This window comes from Macadamia integrifolia, unplaced genomic scaffold (genome assembly GCF_013358625.1).
Source record: "Macadamia integrifolia cultivar HAES 741 unplaced genomic scaffold, SCU_Mint_v3 scaffold264, whole genome shotgun sequence".
NCBI lineage: Eukaryota > Viridiplantae > Streptophyta > Magnoliopsida > Proteales > Proteaceae > Macadamia > Macadamia integrifolia.
Genome location: NW_024868851.1, coordinates 321,490 through 342,741, shown reverse-complemented (window position 1 = coordinate 342,741; position 21,252 = coordinate 321,490). Strand labels below are relative to the sequence as shown.

Below are 21,252 nucleotides of genomic sequence, written 5' to 3'. Positions count from 1 at the left end.
GCGAAACTCACAAGGTGGGGTAGGGGGGGTTTATATAGTCGTTGTCTTGGGAACGACTCCCAATGAATATGAAACACGTGTTAGCATTTGATAGGGTATTCACTTCAAGACGGCTCTTGACAGTTAGAAGCCTGGCTAACTGAAGACAAAGTTTGTTACTTCGAGGCCCAAGCGGCGAATTAGAATCAAATGGTAGTTATTCAGTACATGCAAAATGACACTTTTGCCCTCGTCTCACTCTTCGCAAGTCGCGACTCCTCCCGAGGGGATTCGACGCTTTACTACATGCAGACATGTTCGACTTGATCAGACGATCACAACCGTTCATTTCATCGCTTCGGACTTTGTGATGGGGAAGTGGGACCCATTATCCTAAGCCGCAGTTGCCTTTTTTTTTTTTTTTTTTTCTAGAACGCAGTTGCCTATTAACGTTAATAGACAAACCCTTATCGGTTTGGTTTTGATTTAGGGTTTCTGAAACTGATAAAAAATCAACCCGGGCCAATTGAAATCAGAAACCGAAGAGCCCAAAAAAAATATTATTTCAAACATTTTTAATGTATATTTATAAATATGAAAGAGAAAAAAAAAAAAAAAAAAATGGAACTGAATCGGTGACAATCTGATAAAAACACGTTAAGCCAATTTGATAAAGACTGAGTCGAACCATACCAAAATGAACTTTGGCTTAATGGTTTCGTTTGATTGGTTTCAATACCATCCTGAAACCGGCTCATCCCCGACTGAAACCAGACCAAATGGACTGATTTACACCCCTAATTCTAGGAGCCCAATCGGAGCATCCAATCATGGAACCGTTCAGTGAATAGGGTGGTTATGGTAATGGCTCCTTGTGAGCCATTCTAATTACTCAGAACCTGTTGATACCCTTAATTTCTAGTAGCTCTATAATGCTGGCAGATGAATAAGCAGGTTGCTAATTTCTCTATTAATACAAGAAAAATCTGTCAAGCGGATATGTCAGTGAGGAGGTGATCCATCAAGTTGATAACATAAAAGGTACACATATGGATTTGTCAGAGGATGCGTCAGAGTTGAAGCCCAATGATGACGGCGATTCTGGTTATGTTGTCTAAAGAAACCTGACCCATCCGGTCTTGTGAAGCTTTATGTGGAAGAGTCATCGCATCAAAAGTACCTCATACTATCTTCGCTCCTACGATTGGGCTACTTAAATCTTCCATAACATTTCTTTGCGGGTGTAAAAATGTTCCTTTCCAGTTTCCTTTTGTAATGCGGGGTCTATTCCGCTTGTTTTTAAGGGGCTGCTCTCTCTTCCTTAGACATGTCTAATAGAGGTTGCCTTCTCTTATTTATTCTTTCTTCTTTCTTTCTTATATATAACATTTCTTACCTATCAAAAAAATAAAAATAAAAAATCTACCAAATGTAGATATATATATATATATAGTGTACTGACTATAACATTAGATCTGGTAATAAGAAAATGCTTGGTCTAAATAGGTTTGAAAAATGATGAAGCAATGTTGTCTTCTCACTTTGACAAAGAAAAAGAATCCCGAAAAAAGATTGAAGTTACAGGATTTGTTTTCACTACCACCCTTCATTTCTTATGTCTCTTGTTAATTCTTAAATGTATAGACAAGATGCTTTAGTTAGTGAAGAGCTTTCCTATTAAGCTCAGTTCTAAGAATTCGATTTTGATCGAATATGATCAATGTTGGTTGGATCTGATTTTCAATTTCTAACTCAAGTATAACCTCGAATAGGGCTATTTGAAGGGCTATGATCCATGTAGCAAATCCAATCTAGGAGGGATATTACTGAGCTGTTGTTGTTTCAATGATCTTTTCTTTTACTTCCTTTTAGGTAGAGGGTCTCTTAAAAGGCAACATGGTCTTTACACCAACATAAGAGCCAATGAGAACACTAGTAGAAGGATCAACAAGGGTGAGATTTTTTTCTTTTTATGAGGGGTGGGGCGGTCATCCCCCCCCCCCCCAAACCCCCAAACCCCAAACCCCAAACCCCAAACCCCAAACCTTACATGTGTTTGGGCGTAGGGGGTCCTTTTTCCTTTTTTATTTACTTAGATCCATATACCGGAACCCATTTAGTTGGGATATGGCTGAATTTTTTGTTGTTTGATGTTTGCATATGCATATAATTATAACCAAAATTGCTTGGAAGAATTAATATAATCTATAAGAATTACTCTTGAGAGATTGAAACAGACCTTAGCTAAGTCTCTAGTTAGGAACTTCACCTTGATCTTTTTTTTATTTTTATTTTTTTGTCAAAAGTTGAAACTTATATTGAGAAAAAAGACTCTATCCGGGAATATAGGGGCTGCGTCTAAGACACAAAGGGAGCCAAAATGATCACTATATCCCCATGAAATGTGAAAATGTCCACCCTGTTACTTCTTCTATGTGCTTTCCCATTGACCCCTGCTCTGATTCAGAAGCCACGCTCCCAAACAAAAAACTCTTCCCCAACTATACTAGCCATTTGTCGGTTCACATGGGGAGCTGTTCCACGATTTTATAAGGATTATATATATATATATAACTTTGTTTAGCTACAGATTAAAGCATGCAATGGGGACATAGTACATTAGATTGAACCCCTTTTTGAGAGACCACCACCAATAGAATCGTGCACGGACCAGAATACCCTTTTCCTTTTGGGACACAGTGAGGTTAGAGTGAAACTTTATAACAAGGCTGCCTTATTAAACAAAGATTAGGAGGGCTCACTTTGTTGATGTCCACTCATTATTATGCTTGTACACATAAGGTAATGTTGTAGAGTTAGTTTTACTAAAACCAAAGCAGTGTTGTCTTCTCACTTTGACAAAAGAAAAAGGACTCCCTTGTTCCCTATGGAAAAAGATTGAAGTTCCGTGGTTTGTTTTTTTCTAATCTTTTTGTTATCACATGGAGCTATGGATCAGGAGATAAGATCTAGCCATAAGAAAAATGCTTGGTATAAATAGGTTTGAAAAATGATAAAGCAGTGCTGTCTTCTCACTTTGACAAAAGAAAAAGACTCTAGGAAAAAGATTGAAGTTTTATGGTTTGTTTTCACCAGGCCCCCTTCTCTTCTCCCTTCGCCCCTCTTATTTCTCAAGTATGTCATTTCGAGATCCCTAAATTTATAGACACAAGATGCTCAGTTAGTGGAGAGCTTTCCTCCAAGTTTGGTTATAAGACTATGATTTTAGTCGAATCAAATCGTTATTGGTCGACTCCAATAAGAGATAAAGGCTTAATTATAGATATAAACATAAAAAATACATGAGTAAAAGAATCAAGGAACCATGGGCTATGATACCATCTTAGAGGGTCGAATAGAAACCCTTAAGTTGGTAGGTGCATGGAAATCACTAAAGGATATACAAGGACATCCAAAATCACTAACTTAACTGATGTGGGACTATTCTTAATAGTGGCTCTTCATCTACCACGACTATGATGACGAGCCTACCCAACCATCCGTCCATCCCCCTCCACACATCGTGGGAAAAATAAAAAAACTATTTACGACTTTGAGTCTTAAACTTGGCCAAAATATGGTGACTTCAACTGAGTTAACTCATGATCGACTGAATCCAATCTAATTAAAGATCCTAATTAACATTTAAATACTTTAACCACATGGATCTCATGTTTTGTCTTATTCGAAATTTCTCAATTTGCCTAACACAAATGGTCAAGTTGCACTAAGGGTGTTAATCGGTTTAGTTTCGATTTAAACGGTGCCACTGTGACCATTTAGTAAACGATTTCGGTTTTCACGGTTTCTAAACGGTGTCCGTTTCACGGTTTTAAACGGTTTTGGTTTTGATTTCGGTTTATTCCATACGGTTTGTAAAACGGTTCACAATCGGTTTGTTATAACTTGCAACCATCTCTAAACTGAATATCATAAGTTTATCCAAAAATAATTGGCAACCACATATAAGAGATTCTATATTAACGATGGTATGTCTTAATTTGATAATTTAGTGATATTTCTTTGCATAACCATTCTCAAACATATAGAATTAATATCATACAACATCCAAATCCAGCCTTCTACAGCATAAAATTTTAAAATGACAGGTGGTTCAGCCAAAACACCCCATCTGTGATAACAAATAGTAACATATATGGATTATAAGTTCATGATCTAAAGCCTAAACTAACTGAATTGTAAAGAATCATACCAAAGCAAGATGAACACTTAATTTAATTGTTAATTGTTATACAGATTACTATCCCTACTTTATTTAATTGTTATACGGATTAATCGGATCGATTTAAACGTTTTTAAACGGTTCGATTTAAAATGTTTCAATTCGGTTTGAAACCAACGGGTTTCGTAGTTAAAACCAACCCGACCCGTTTAGCCAATCGGCTAGAAACTTGAAACCATAACCGCACCATTTACTAAAAGGTTTTACTGTTTTGGAGTAAATGGATAGGTTCGGTTTCGGTTACAAATTCACATCCTTAAGTTGCACCCCTTGTTCTTCATGCATGTAGTATCATATATATTTTATTACCCAAATCATATATAGCTATTTAACCGCATTGTTTGCTTGTTCATATATAGAGCCATAAGTTTACGTTTATGATTCATGATATTGTATCTAAATGTCTAATAGATGATTCTATGAACGACAAGGAACAATTGGTAGTATACCATTATTCTTCTTAATGTTGTAGGATTTAGGATTTAGGATTTAGGATTTAGGGTTTAGGGTTTAGAGTTTTCAATATTATTATAATTGTCATCTGATCCTCAACATAGGTATCAACTTCTTGATTTTATGTAAGTGGTCCATTATATTTCTTGGATTGAAAATAATAGTAAACAAAGAAAAGGCGAAAGAAACACGTCTCTAATATGATAGATGATGAAGATGAAACCTCTCACATCGTAAGATCAGCTATATGATATAGGATTAAGACTCATCATCCTTTGAATAATACTGTGGTCCATCTTTACTAATCAAAGTTGTGGTATAGGATTATGACTTCTCATCATTTTCGTTAAGATTAACTAGTAACCAACCTTTTTAAATGAGGAGGTTGGTACAAGAGCCAAAACATTTAAGGCAACATAAACACCCAAACAAAACAAAGCTAAGGCCGGTGGGTGCTCTCATGAATAGTCTTTTTCAATTCTAAAGTGCATGCAAGAGATAATAGAGATTTTTAAGGCTAAGTAGAGAAGTGACATCCACATCCATTCCCTTCACGTTTTGAATATTTTAATTTTTAAGCTAAAGGGGATCCCACTTCCAACTCAAAACAAGCTAGCATTCTTCCTTTTACCCCACTCACGACCTTCCACCCCTTTCTCAATTTCAATCTCAACTCATCACTTATTATTTTATTATTTTTAAAATTTTATAATAATAATATTTTTTAATGAGAATAAATCTTGTTATTTCATATGTATAATAAAAGAAATATGTAAAACAATTACAACTTTTGATAATAAAATAGTAATAATTTATTTTTAAATTATTTTTTGAAAATCATTATTTTACTTTTGACTTACAAAACTTTGAGAATAAGAGAATAGATAATCATAGATTTTATTCTGTAAATTATAAATAATGTATACCTAAACAAATAATTTTTTTTTTGGTACAACCTAAGCAAATAATTGAAGATGCCTTTATTTTCCAAAACTAAGTTATAATCCTATGTTGCATGCTACATAATAACTATGTTCATCCATTTTCTAAAGAGGAGTAGCTAATGGTGGGCTGCTTTTTTTAATTAAATAATTGTAACAAACACATAGTTTAAGCCTTTAATTTGATAACATAATCACTAAAATGATACTTTAATTAACAAACTAGATATGCGTTTATTTTTATCTTTAATTTGATAAAATGTCGGCAAACTAGACATGCATTTGGTTCTTCCATAATTGTTATTCTTTTCTAATGTACTATTACATAATGGTAATATTTTTCAATGCTTGATTAGACACCAATACTTGAAAGTCTTCATTAACTAGATAATTAATCTTTCACCAATACTTAAAAGTCTTAATTAACTAGATAATTAATCTTTCAAAAGGTTAATATAATAGCAATGAGGCTCATACTAATCTTTTGCTGGTAAAGACAAGGCTCACACTAATCAGTAATCACCATTCCTCCAGTAGACAGGCCTAATCCCTTCATCTTGCATGACAAAAGGATGGGACCTTGATCATTATAGATTGAAGTTTAAGAACAATCGCCAAATCCTCTCTTTAGACCCCTTAAAAAAAAATCTCCCTTTTAAAAGACTTTTCCAAACCCACGACGTTGCTGATTTATATAGGCTTTAAGAAAATTAAGATCTATGGTGAAAATATATATTTCCCTTTCAAAACCCAAACCCATGGGGCATCAGTATGTAAGATCTTTCAACATTGTTTAGTTAAAAATGCCAAATTGAAACTAATCAAATCCCTAAAACCTAAACCCCTAAACTTTTTGTTTTGACATAATTGATCCAACGAAATCCAGGAGATGTAGAAATAAAACCTAAAAGCAATGCAGAAAGTAACGAAAAAAAAACAAGAATAAACCATGCACACAAATTTACGAGGTTCGACAAGATTACCTATGTCCTTTGTGAGATAAGATTTTGTTTTACTATCAATGGAGAATAGGGTTACAACGCTTGTCCTCACACCTTTCATAATTTCTTATAAAGAAAGTAAATCTCACTACAAATATATAGTGAAAAACCCTAATACCGAAAAGTACAAAACTTTCCTCAAATAAAAAACTCAAGGGGACCTACACCAGCACTCCTTGGACTAAACTGCAAAGGAATACAAGATATCATACACCAACAAAAGACACCTTTATCAGAATTATCGTTCCAAAACTAACACATAAATTCATTAAACTCCTTACAAATGCTAATAAGCAAAATAAGCATGGACATGGCATAGTGGTGGCAACAATTTTATTGAAATTCTAGTCGCAGAGTGGATGTTTTCCATTCATCGATCAAGACAACTTGATTTGAACTCTCTCTCTCTAATATAAGAAAAATAAAACTCTTTTAGTTCCATGGAATTTTGTTTTTAATCCCTAATTTTTTCATAATTAACCACTTCTTTAAAACATGTGATCAAGTATTCATTTCTATTTATTGATTAAAAAAAAAAAACATGTGATCAAGCCGATTGCACTTCCAGTAGTCAAAGATATATATATATATATATATATATTTATATATTTTAAGTATAAAGTCAAAGATGTATGAGGACTAAACAAAAATGATAGACATAGCCAAATTAACCTCTTGCCCGAATACAAGATGATATTTCCTTCAAGAGTCCATGAAAAACTCTCTCAAGAGGCATGGCCTTTTAGTATATTGGAAACCTGAGAACCAATGCCTTATAGTATATTGAAAACCTGAGAACCAATCCTCCTGGTACAAATGCCAGTAATGTTTGATGGGACCCTATGCAATCCAAGAGGGGGTGAGTTGAGTATGGTGGAATATAATCAACAATTTAAAACTTAACCAACTAATCAAACGATGAATGTAATGTTATAGACAAAACAATTTACAAAAGTGAAAAAGAGGAAAAAGAGACAACAAATTTAGAGTGATTTAGTACACTTGTGCTAACTATTGTGATGGATGACATAAATGCAAAGCATGTGGATCATGGGATATATATATATATATATTTTTTTTTTTTTTTTTGATAAAATAACATAAAAATATATTAAGCTAAAATATTTACATCATAAGTCATTTTGTCTATTAGAGTTACAAGTCATATGAAATATAAATTTCATAACCGGATAATTTTTTATTGCTTTATAGTGGAAGGAAATTGTGCGTGATAGTGATGAGATTGTGCGGAATGTTGCAAAATAGAGGAGAGACCAAGCTTCCTTAATAGGAAATGGAATAAGGTGAAGTAATCCTTTGTTTGTGTACCATACTTCATGTATACTCCATACTTCAGTAACGCTGTCCTCAAACCTGCCAGGATATCTTCCGCTTCCACTGCTTCATGCTGAATACTTTTAGTCGTATTTGAGCTGAAGAGCCTAAACTGATTTGTGTTTGATATGCGTTCACAAAGCGGAAGTATATCTAGCGCAGCAACTCAACGTTACGGTCTCCACTTAAATCGCAGATGCACAGATAGAGAATCGAACCTAGGACCGTGTGCCTATCCATATAATCTTCAATTTGCCTTAACCATCTGGACAACCAACGGATGGTTGGAACCTTGTGCTCTAGTTACACATTTTTTATCACATCAACCCATTTGAATAGGAGAAAAGATAGCCGAGAAAGAGGATAAAGTTCAAATTTGCATGGAGAGAAAATGAGGGTATTTAAGCCAGTGAAAAAGGAGTTTGTAAATCAAGAATAGGTAGCAAAGGAGACCTAAATTTGGATATTCTCTGCTTGGCCCTATTTTACCTGATACAACAAAAACCATGCACGTACTCCTCTTTCTCCATCTTAAAACTAAGTAATTTAACTATAAATAGCCTAACTTGGCCACTTCACAACCCAAACGGTTCCGGAAATACGCTAACTGAAACCTAAAATAAGGACCAGAAAGTGCTCATTTGCCTAAAATGGGGCCAACCCAAGTAATCTACCAATCAAAAAGAAAAGAAACTGGATATTTAAATGTCATTTCTGATGAAGTCCAGGGGTAGATCAGCAAAAAAATGGAAAGTGTGGATTAATTAAAATAAGGGGTTAATGTGGCTTTATCGACATGGGTTAGAGGGATTAAATCAAGTAGGGCCCATCCTATATTTGTGCGGGTCACTGTTGTAATACACCTAACCTCAGAGCATTAGTAAAGGAGATATTCCAATCTAAGGGTGTATAGGTGGTGATGATGGCTTTTGATGAGAATGTATGATTGAGACTGTAGTGAGATGTCACTCTTTATTTTCTGCTGGGACATAAACGTCCACTAAGTAAGTGTCAAAACACGGATTAAGCGTCAAAGTCACGGATTAGACGACGGACCAACTAATCTTGTCATAGTCTCTCTTTTCCCCTGAAGCTTAAATTTACCATATTAACCTTCCCCCTTACTTATCCAAAATAAAGTAGGATTCATGGAGTGACCACTCTTGGACTTTCCACTCTGAAAAAATACTTTAATTCCATTCAAATAAAAAAATTTGATTCCACACCTAAGGGGAATCTTGCAACCCAAAAACTGGATCATGTTTGGGTTAGACCGGATGGTCAAGCCTAATGGAATTGGAAGTGACATTGTGACCTTGTGGTTGTGGGTTTGACTCGAAAAATAATCTCACCGTGAAGCGGGGGTAAAGGCTATGTACATTATGATCTTTTCTAGACTCCATAGTGGTAGAAACCTTATGCACACCCATTGGATATCCAATCATTTGTTGTTATTCTAGGTTGGACCCCAAACTAAACAAGGTCAGTATTGAGACAGTTGCATGACATCTCCTAAGTTAGGGCCCAACAAGGGTTATGTAGCGTAGGGTTATTAAAATCAAGTGTTGAAAAATCCAAATACAAACATGATCAACATTGTCTTAGACAAACTGAAACAAACATTTGTGCGACACTCAGTTAGCTCATGAAGGTCATGAGTTAGCTCAACCTAACAATATTTAATTTAAAAAAATGCCATCAAGGACAAATCATATCAAGGATTCGAGGCCAGATGAACAACACCAAACAAACAATCGTGTGATAATATGACTAATCTCATCCCAATCCCTAAAGCTATGGCCTTAGCCACATCTTCAAAGATGAGAGCAAGGTTTTGGGTGCATGGTATTCACAATATTAAGTCAGATCAAATTGTTTTGACCCTCAAAATATCGTTATAGGGATATTTTGGACCATCTGGCCCTCCCCCTATTTTGATACCATCGATCAATCAACACACAATCGATTAGATCCAATCCCAGTATCTAAATCCATCAACAGGAGAAAACCAGCCCGATAGGGTCTTTGCCAAAATTTGGTTTGGTCCAACCATTATGAGGGTGAGCCATGCATGATTGGTATGTTGCCATTGTGTTGGATTCATTTTCTCTAATGGAAAGGGTATAACTGTCATTTAATTATCACCATCCGGAAATTCCGACAAATAGCGAGAGAAGCGGTAAGGTTGATAAGTTTTGTGTGAAGGGCCGGACGAAAAGATCTACCACAAGACCCGAACGCACGACTTGACGGAAAGAAAATCTGTAAAAAAAAAATATGGTGGGCCCATATAGGGTTTTTGAAGTAACGCCGTGATATGACGCCGTTAATACCCGACGCTCCTATATATATCTACAGTAGAATTAAATATAAAAGAGGACTCGGACGCTTTAGTGGGGGGACAAGGGTCCGCAAGGAAAAGTGGTAGAACCAGGACGAAGGGAGAGAGCGGTGGAACTGGAAGCGTTGTTGAGGTCGTTTTATTGTTCAAACAAAGCTTAGGGATCTCATCAGATCGGTGAAGTACTGTAAGAAATCTCCAACATTTTCTTCATTTTATGCTTTGAACTGCTATTGATCTGGTTTTTTGAGGTTAGTACAGGCAATGTGATTTGATTCTAAGAGGAGTTGTTAGTTGCTTTGTTCTTTTGTTGTTGTTCTTGTTTTCGTGGATTTGATCCGCGGAAAAGTTGTGTTTTATGTGGATACGGAAAGGAAGGGAGAGGTTATTTTTTTTTGGATTCTTGTTTGTTATGTACGTTTGAATGATTGTTTGCCTGCAGTTGGTTTGTGGATTTGTCGATGTTTTGGTGTCTCATTTTGTGATTTTTGGTTCTTCTGTGCTTTTAGCATAGGATGCAATTTTCCTGTTTTTGTCTTGCACAGAAATGTGGCTTCTTGGGATTCTGGATTTTCCTGTTCTCAACTTTCTTTTGGTTCTGTAGACTGGATGAGTAGGCAGGGTATTCCCTCTTCTCCAATGCCACCTTTAAGGTTTACATTTTTTTTTTCTTCTTCTCCTGCAAATGAGCTTCAAATGATTGACTTCCTTTTTCCCTTGCAAATTTTATTGCTTATTTAGCGCACCAATGGCAAAACATAAATTTTTTTTTTGTTTGTTGTTTTCAATTTTTTCTTTCCGAATTAACCTGGGGTCAGGGCGAAAATCCATTCTGATAAAATCTTTCTGCTCTCCTTTTTATATTTTTGTGAGCCAAGTGTGTTTGAAGAACAACCTCTTTGTCTAAGATTTACTCTTTTTTTGAAAATTTTCTGCCGTGATATTGTGAATCTTCGTATTTGATATGTCCCATTCATGAATTTAGAAAACAAATTTTCTACCCCACCTCCCTCCAGCTGATCTTGTCCCTTCTATCATTGATGCTAACCTTGCCCTGATAATCTTTTATCATCTTCCTGCTAATTCATTTTAGCGTTGTTTAGCTTCTCCTGCATAGGAAAGCATTTGCATCTGGGCAGGTTGCTATCTGTATCAGTTTTCTTTCTTTTCTTATTGTTAGTTTTGTTCTCGTCGTAGTTGTATGTAATCTGTTAGTTTCTGATTGTAGAGGAGGACGCTGAGTCCAGGGTGCTGCCTATTGGTTATGCTTTTGAGAGCCACTTATGTTTCTGTATTGTTATGAATGGCTTATTTTATTGAATTGAATGTGATTTTTCTGTAGAAAGGATCTTGCTGCTTCTGTTGCAATTTTCATCTCCTCTTTGCACTTAGTCCCTTATTAAATTTGTCTTGTTCATTTCATTTGGCGAAACCAATCGGCCCTGCTGTTTTCCAAATTACTTCACTCCAACATGACATTGGTACCATGCTTGCCTTTCTATGTGCAATATCGATGCTTTTAGTTATGATTTTTTTTTGGTTGTTCTTTGTTAAGTTGATCATACAAGAAAGTTGTCTCTCAGTCAATAGAACTGTAAAGTGCTGTAAGTGAGATCTTTGCTGCTACAAGTATTCCTAAGACCACTTTTGTTTCCATTGTTGCTAGTATTTTACTACATATGTTAAAATGAAAGAAAATATTGTTTAATTGATCCAAAAGGAGGAATCCCTGTGTTGGGGCAGAATTGATGATAGGGTATGGTTGAATGCTTACTTAGTGAGATTGATATTTTACCATGAATTCCATGACATCCAATGCACTGAGGGTTTTTCTCTGATTGACTTTTTGCAGCCTGTGTGATTTAGAGATATATAAAGTAACGCCCCCACCTTTTCTCCTTTGCAGTTATGGGCAGAGAAATTGCGGATATTTGTATGGACAAAGAGTCAGATCATGTCGTAGTTTATTCCAATGGTGTTGGCCATGATTCAGGCAATGACATTGTTCATCGGCAAAATGGCCTTCCAGAACCAGATGATCACATGAAGGGGAATCCAAAGTCTCAAATTCTAGATGAGACTGCCGAATTAAAGGATTGTGATGTCAAAGAATGCACAATGGAAAATCCAATTGAGATATCTGAGCTCCACCATAAGGTTGAAAATTGTCACAAGGGAGAGCAACCAAGAGAGGAAACAGAAAAATCTGAAGGTCAGAAGCCAAGCAACCACAAAAAGTTAAGCCCTTCTGTGAAATCTTCATCAAGATCTGATGGCACTGGAAACATGCGATCAAACTGCACTGTTCCTCAACCATTTGCACTGGCAACTGAGAAGCGTGCGTCTAGTGGAACTCGTCCTGTTGGGCCTGAAACTTCTGTTTCTGGTGGCATAAACAGACCATCCAATACCAACAACTTCCAGGCCCCCAGCACAACAAAGAAGCCTCAGGTAATGCTTCTTTTTCCTCTCATGTATTTGAAGAATTTATCCTCATATGAGGTATCAAACTATTTCTTGACACCCATGCTATGACTTGATTTATACATTGGTACTATGCCTTTCTTTTTTGTTTTTCTACCCTAGTATATCATATCGTAAATTGAGGTGAGCTACAATGAGTAGATCTCATTATGCATGGTAGCAGGTGGCATGTGCAGTACCGCTTGTGCGTATAATCTTCTTGCTCCTGACCTTCCCATAATGAATTGTACAACCTACGAGGAATTATCTATATGTATCCTGTTGATACACCTGATATGTATTGGTATATGTAGGATCTGATTCAATATAGCACAGAGACGAAACATAAAAAAATAACTATACACTATATTGATCCAGAACTACCGTCTCAGACTATCAGTCGAGATTCTATACAGCCTGAGACGGTTCAATACATACACTTGAGTCATCTCATCTTAGAAGCTGCAACCACTGGAAATCAGGTGGAACCAGTTCTCGTGAGTCATTGGCAGCAGTGGCTGCCACCTCCACCGCCACCGAAGAACTAGCCTGTGCAGAGGTGACAACGACGCTACAGCGGCGGTTGTCTATCCTGGGAGCAAACAGCATCGGCGGACGCCATGCTCGCTTTCTCTCTCACTGTTAGTGACAATCTTTCTCATCTCTGTGGATCTTGTCTCTCAGTCCTGCCCCCTTCTCTTCCCCCTCCCACCTCATTGTCTCTCACAATTTTGATCTCTGGCTCTCTGCATCTCTTGACCCTTTCATTAAGAAAGACCTAGCCAGCAAACTACAACCCTAACACCACGTGATTGGAATAACACATCCTTGACTCTGCATAAGTTATATTTAACTCTCTTTGATTTATTTAACCTCTGATTTCACTCCTCTAACACCACTCGATTGGAACACTTTTAGTCTTAGGTGAATAGAAACCATTGAATGAAGCTTTTGTTTTTTTCCATTTTTCTTTTGCCACTTTTCTTTTGGATGATCAAAACGTTTTAATGCCCATGTAGTTTCTTCATGCCAATGAATTTATCCTTGATGACACTGAAAACATCATTTGTCATGCAATATTTCGACACTGCCCAAAGTCGGGACTAGATCATATAGTTACTACATGTCACATGTTTGATATTGGGTCCGATCTCCTAACGCCCCATGGTTGGACCTAATTACTGCTTATATATGGTGTATTATGCTCAACACAATATTTTACATGCATCCTAAGCACATCCATGTGTTTCTTGACCGAGTCCATGCATATCTTTAGTGTATCTTGCATCTCTTAGTTTCTCTCTCATACTCTTAAAATTACCCTCCCAATACATAGACTAATATCAATACTTGACACCTTGGTATTGTAGACCATAGAAGGGTATTGATGAGACATAAAACATGGTGGAGAGCACCTTACTCTGGGCCTTCCCTGGTTACAAACTACCGATGTAAGAAATTTGGACTCCAATTCCCACCTTGCAACCTTCTTTTTTACTTTTGAATGTACAACCTCTTTCTTCAGATTTGGTGACATCTTGAGCTGAACCCATTCATTTGAAGTTGCATACAATGCTCCTTGCAATGCTTTATGTTTTGAAATCTCAAACAATTCCCATAATATTTCAGCCTGTTGAAATTTTTAGGTAATACTCTCCCATTTTTTGTTGAGTAGTTCGAGTAAGTCTTGGATGAGCCCCTCGAAATGTTGATGCAAATAAATGAATTTTTGTTATATGTCTCAGAGCTATATGTCCTAGTCTAGTTCTGGTCATTGAATCAAATTAAACTTTGATGAATAACTCTTATATAAGAACCACTTTATTGCTAATGTTCGGAGTTTTATAATTCTTGCAGCCTAGATTATCCTTGGCAACTAGAAAGCCATTGCAACCTGATAATAAGAATCTTCCAGATGAAGAAGATGCCTGCTCTGTTGCTTCCTCGTATCCTCTGTTCCTATCAGCTTAAACTCTAGTCCTATGTTTTCCGTTACCTTTGTAATTTTATTTTGAAACAGTTGTGAAGTTTTAAAATTGTTTATACTTAACCTTGCATAGGACTGCAGCATCTGTTAAGACAGTAAGCTCCAGAGTAACTATTCCATCAGCTCCTGTGTTTAAATGTTCTGAGCGTGCAGAGAAACGTAAGGAGGTATGTTTCTTGTTAGACTTTCGCACATCAAGTGGTGTAAACTACACCCAAAAGAAAAAAAAAAACATTCTTACTTTTCTTCCATATCAGTTCAATTGTTGTGTTTTCTCTTTTTTTCCTCTTTTAGTTTTACTCAAAGTTAGAGGAGAAGCAGCAAGCATTGGAGGCAGAGAGGACCCAATGTGAAGCTCGGACTAAGGTACGCGACTTCCTTAATATCTCAAATAGTAGTGCCAAAATAATTCTCAGTTTCATTGTTCTTTCTTCTTTCCCCTTTTTTCTATGAAATTTTTTGATACAAATTGTAAAAGTTTAAAATGATTTGTTTTATCTATAGGTTTAAACATTGAAGATTTGAAGCACATATTTTCCTCTTTTTTTTTCTTTCTTATTTTAATTTTTGGTGTGCACTTTTCACTGCATAGATTCAATTATGCACAAATATGTTGCCCAAGGGCATTAATTAGTTGCTTTTCATGCTAACACAAACTTTTTTACACAAAAACCCTGTTTTACTTCTATGTGCTGGTTTACCTTTGTTTTGTAATTTTGTGTAATAGATTTGATATATGCTTTCTGGCCACCCTGTTAATCCATCCTACATTTTACAGGAGGAACGAGAGGCAGCTATAAAGCAGCTTAGAAAGAGCTTAGCGTTCAAAGCAAACCCAATGCCAAGCTTTTACCACGAGGGTCCACCACCTAAGGTTGAACTCAAAAAGGTACCACATCAATTTTGTTTGCAGTCCTATAGTAGCAATGATCCATAGAAGTTATCGCAGCCAATGTAATAACCATTTTTTTTTTTTTTTTTTTAAATTGTTGTAAGCAAACCTGATGTTGAGCTTTCTTTACTTTGTGTGACAGCTACCTACAACTCGTGCAAAATCACCAAAGTTGGGGCGGAGAAAAAGCTGCAGTGATACGGTTGATTCATCTCGGGGAGACAATCAGAAAGGAGTCTCTGGTCGTTCAAGTCGTCTTAGTCTGGGTATTTACAAAGAAGATACTAAGTCTACTACTAACAATAGCAGCCGAAACACAAACTCGTCTCCCAGAATCAAAGATGCCCCCAAACAGGTGAGAGAAAGCACAAATTCTGCTGCCCCCAAGACAACTGAGCAGAGTAATGTAGACATCACAGTCCACTCATGAGTCACTTGGTGAGTTTTTTCTAATTTAACAGGGAAAGTTCCTTTCTTTTTTTTTTTGTATGGGTTCCAAAAAGGGCACTGTCTTCTTGTTTGCAAGGACTGGTTGCAGTATTTTCTGTGATATATGAAGTGTAAATTTTCTGTAATTTATATTTACACAATATATATAAAGAGTTCCAGTTTTATTACAGCAACACATCCAGTGACATGAACATACATACTGCTCCCCCTTCCCTTTCCCCTCTTTCTCAAATATGTGGTTGATAAGAGGGACTATTGAAGCAGGTGTGCTAGACTGCTAGTGTGGAATTACGATTTTTTTTTCCTCCTGTTATTATAGTCGGCCTAATCATACCATGGTTCTTTACACAAAGGAAAAAAGATTTCTACATGTAGTGGGACCTTATGTTGGATGAGTTTTCTAGCACTTCCATTTGTGAAAAGATTACTTTCTAGGCAACATAGACCACACACGTAGAAACAGGAGTTGCTCTTCAGAAAGGAACCTTGGCTTTGGCTTATATATGGGAGCATGGCCCCTGCACCAGCATGGGGGCCAAAATGGGGAAACATTAACAGGATCAGGGATTACTGCCTTTAATGGGGCAGGGTGATCATTTCGCTCCCCTCTGAGTCTGAGCGCAGCAGGAACACTCTCGGACAGCCTACTTTTTCCCATATTTATCGCTTTTGAGGGGAAAAAAAGATTGCTATACTGCCCGTGTGCAATTTACCTCTTGGATGTAGTATCATATGGAGCCTAGATCCATATTTATTTCAAAATACCCAGCTCTTGTTTGTCCTGGCCTGAAGTGGAGTCATGTGATTACGTAGTGTTGCCAGATTATCTTTTATTTTTTGTGCCAAGTGATTGGGTGCCCGATGGGATGGTAAGAAAGGGGCATGCGTTGGACACCCAAGTGTGTGGGAGGGGACTTGAACCAGAGTACAAACCTCAGGCCAAAGCCTTTGACAAGCAAAGGCACAACCAATCGACAGAGATGATCCTTGATCATTTGAAAATAGTTTTGAAAAGTAAAATCAATTTAGAATTGTTTCGTTTTGTAAGAGAATTGGAGAAAAAGAAAAAACAGGGAGAGGATGGGGGCTTGGGAAGCATTATGGGCTCATTCGTGGTGGGCCATGATCGATATAAACCACTAACTTTGACAGATAACCTATTCAGAGTTGCCCTCATAGCAGTGAACGGGCATCCTAATGGTTAATTACACAATTATATTCAACCTTATCAATCCCAGTTAAATGGGTTAGTCATATGGATCTTATTTTTTAAATAAGTTCTATTTATAGTCTTACAAGATTTCAGTCCTATCTCTAATTAACTCTTTTAGCTCCTTTAATTTGAAATAAATCACTTTTTCTATACTAGAGCATTTAAAGGCCTTAATTGCACATGTCCATGCCACTTTAGACAACTTTCTCGCAACTTATTATGAATAGGGGCAACTATCAGGTTTACTTTAGTTTGTTTGTTCTTTATTTTATCTTTTCTATTTTACCACTCATTCAACGCAACATCCTCATTTCAATGACATTAAGTTTGTTCAATTGATTTTTCTTTACTTCCCAACATTCAGCCGCATACTTCATTGCTGATCTTATAAATGTTATATAAAATTTCACTTTGAGTTTTAAAGGGATACATCGATCACAAAACACTCTGGATGTACCCCTCCATATTGTCCACTATATTCTAATTCTTTGTATAATATCATTATCTATTTCTCATTCTTTATTCATAAATGAGCCTAGGTATCTAAAGTCATCACTTTATAGTAACTCTGTTTCGTCAATTTTCACCACCTCATCATTCTTAATCATATTATTACTAAGGTTACACCTAATATACTTTTTTTTTTGTTCTTATTATCTTAAAACCTATTGGTTCCAAGGTTGATCTCCATAAATCTAACTTTTCATTTATACTAGCACTTGCTTCATTCACCAATACAATATCACTTGCAAAAAGCATATGACTTAGTCACTACATTTTAATTTTTTCGCTAACAAGGAACCCCTCGAACCTTTTATGTTTTACGGTTCATGGCCAAGGGTTACCCTAGTTATAGGTAGTCACATCGGACTCTTGTAATAGATCAATCACGAGGAGACTCGAGCTGGAGATGTCTGTTAACACACAACGCCTCTGGACTAGCGGAGCTACACTACATCATTACACATATCTTTACATTTGCCCATGTATTTTCTCAAAACATTTCTTTTCTAAAACTTGCCAAATTAACTTTCTAGGAACTTCATTATATATTTTTTCTATGTCAATAAAAACCATATGGAGATCTTTCTTATATGTTCTAAATCTTCCATTAGTCTCCTTACCAAATAAATAACTTTCTTGGTTGATCTTCCTAACATAAAACGAAATTGATTATCTGGAATATTAGTTTTTTTTTTTTTTGTCTTAAGATAACTTCAATTACTTTCTCCCACAATTTCATATAATGCTTTATGAGATTAATTATTCTATAATTATTGCAATTTTGAATATCACATTTATTTTTATAAATCGGTACCATAATGGTTTTTCTCCATTCATCGGATATTTCATTTTTGCTTAAAATCTTATTGAATAAAATATTTAGCCATGATAATCCAAAAATTCCTACATTCTTCCAAATATCTATTGGTTATCGTCTGGATCTACTACTTTACCTAAGTATTTTTATTTTTTTTAAAACTTCTTTTAGTTGAATACCCTAATTTTTCGTATAAGATTTATAATTTATTGTTATTATAACTTTCTAAGGTACTATTACAGTATGACTTGTATTATTTTTTAAGTAAAATGTAGAAATAGTTAGTTCACCTCTGCAAAGTTCGCAGTACTACAAGCCCAAAGTATGGTCAATGCATCCACCATAATTAAAGCTGTGGTCTCTAACAGGTCCAATTCCAACATCTCTCTTAAAAGCTGTTCCAGCTCCGTGATGAACCCAACAACCCATGTTATGTGAGCTCTCGTTCTCAATTGTAGGATTCAATGGTGATCAAAGGCTTAACCTTGGTTATCACAGAAAATTCATAATCTCTAATTAATCTATATATATATATATATATATAATATAAAATGGCTTCGTCTCACGAAACGTGTGATTCTGAGTTCGATTCCTCTTACCTTTTAGGGCCATTCACATGGGGTGTTTACTGCTCTTTACTGCTTTCGGCAAAAGTTAAATGGTTCTTATTCAACCTGATCCATGCGATTTTAAGGTCAGTGTGAACCTACGGGATTAGTCAGGCCGAAGTTTCATAAAAGTGCAGAATCCTTGTCTCTCTAATTTGGATATTGCGTGCTAACCCTGAATGTGTAAATGGAGTTGGACCCGTTAGAGAAATGTAACATTCCAAGTAATACTAGTCATTTACAAACAGTGGCTAGGAAATTATATAAGTTTTTATTTGCTTCTGGCATTTTGTCCTGTCTAATCAATGCCGCAAATACATGATTTCAGTTAGTTACAGTACTTCATATCATATGATTTGATTGGGGGGGGGGGGGGGTAATTATGATAATGATTATTTCAATGATCCAAGGATTAGGTAGTCTCCACTTTGATGAGATTGTATCAATTAATCATGTAATCCAAAGTTGGTTATTAGATAGTATTTAAGTATTTGAGGAATTAGTGTGAAGACCCTTCTCGTTCATAAAGTTCTGATGATGCATTGTCTGATTAAAAATAGGATTGTTCCATCTTTTCACTTTTAAAAAAGGGTTACTTTTATAGGGTTTCAAATTCAAATGAAAGGTTAGATTTAATCACCTTAATTTTTTGTTTTTCACTGAAATTTAGGTTGGAACATTTCCTTTTTTAAATTTAGATCCGAATTTTATAATACCATAGAGTATTATAATAATATGAAAAAAATATCTTTGAACTGACTACGTAGCGTACATATGCTACAACTTTCTCTGTCTTCCTCACATGAAACGACTTCACCTTTTTACTCCTACATGTACGAAACTGTTTCATCGCTCCTCATTGGTGCATTCCCCTATGCCACTTGCTTAGAGACCCTCATCTCTCTAATAACATTCAATCAATTTCTTGTAGGTCATTAATTTCTTTGTTTGAAAACCCTAATTAGGATTACAAGTTCTATCCTTTTGTGGATCAAATATCACATTGGACTAGCTTCTACATTACCCATGAACCATACTTCTTTATAGACACCTAGTTTGCATTAATTTGTCTCTTCCAATCTTGCCGAGATTTGAAGAAAGAAATGGAAAAGAATCAATGAGTCAAACAAAATTTTAATGCATATGAAGCTCCATTATCAATAGTAGCATTCACTACTTAAGTTTCTACTTTTTCCCTTTGTCCACTTGCCCTTTCTTCTTTAGTTGTGTTTGGCCCTCTCAATGCTTTTTATCAACAAGCCAACCTGTTTTCCTTGCCACTTAAGCTTGGAATCACACTATTTTGTGTAATGCTCTCCCTTTGATGAAAGGTTCCCCTTCCCCCTTCCCCCATCCCCCATCCCCCATCTTCTCTTTTCTCAAGTGGGAAACAAAAGAGAAATCCTTTCTTTCGAGAATAATAAACACAATATGTCAATATCCTTAGATAAGTCAAGACCTTCAAAGGCCAATATGCTCCTATGATCATTTTCAAACCTTAATCAAGAATACATGTCAATGGATTCCTTATAGGCATCATTTGAGCAAATATTAAAGATCTTATGCAATTTGTATGGTCCATCTTTGAGTCTTAGACTAAACATTGCTTAAGACCAGACTGTGTCTTTAGTTTAGTAAGAAAGGGTACAGCACAAGTAAGAGGAAAGGTCTTCTGGTTTCTTAGTAGTTTAACACAAAAGTAGCTCATGGGTTGACCATAGAATAGCATCAATCCTTCTTATTCTTGAGATCCCATTATATTATCAATGACAAAATGTCTTTTTAACTTACCTCAATCAAACTATTTCTCTTCATATTTCCCTTTGGAGTCATTTTTCACCCTTCATAAGCTGAGCCCTTTTATGTTAGTTTCATCCTTAGTGTGAAAAGCATGTTAGGGTCGGTGTAGAAAGTGGACTCCATGTCATTTGTGATCTGACTCACGAAAGAATCTCTTCTCTTCCTCACGTATATAAGCCACAAGGAGGAGACCCATGAAAATAATGCATGGCCATATCAAAATCT

At 36.0% G+C, this 21,252-nt stretch overlaps 1 protein-coding gene across 2 annotated transcripts; it reads left to right on the top strand.

Moving 5' to 3' along the window:
* Positions 1-10,335: 10,335 nt before the first annotated feature.
* Positions 10,336-16,254, top strand: LOC122066962 (protein WVD2-like 3). Of its 2 annotated transcripts, none has more exons than XM_042630806.1 (7): positions 10,336-10,480; positions 12,200-12,744; positions 14,614-14,702; positions 14,817-14,910; positions 15,038-15,109; positions 15,522-15,632; positions 15,778-16,254. In XM_042630806.1, exons 2-7 carry the CDS (start codon positions 12,202-12,204, stop codon positions 16,063-16,065), a joined length of 1,197 nt encoding a protein of 398 aa, XP_042486740.1. In that variant the 5' UTR covers positions 10,336-10,480; positions 12,200-12,201; the 3' UTR covers positions 16,066-16,254. The 2 variants fall into 2 exon arrangements, with proteins under 2 accessions (XP_042486740.1, XP_042486741.1); XM_042630807.1 differs by lacking the exon at positions 10,336-10,480 and adding an exon at positions 10,526-10,544.
* Positions 16,255-21,252: the final 4,998 nt, after the last annotated feature.

Bases quoted from the DNA above. Each gene is read 5' to 3' on its own strand.
- LOC122066962 (XM_042630806.1), top strand. From the start codon at position 12,202: ATGGGCAGAGAAATTGCGGATATTTGTATGGACAAAGAGTCAGATCAT. The intron at 14,911-15,037 runs GTATGTTTCTTG...TTCCTCTTTTAG, and splicing joins GTGCAGAGAAACGTAAGGAG to TTTTACTCAAAGTTAGAGGA. The intron at 15,110-15,521 runs GTACGCGACTTC...TACATTTTACAG, and splicing joins AATGTGAAGCTCGGACTAAG to GAGGAACGAGAGGCAGCTAT.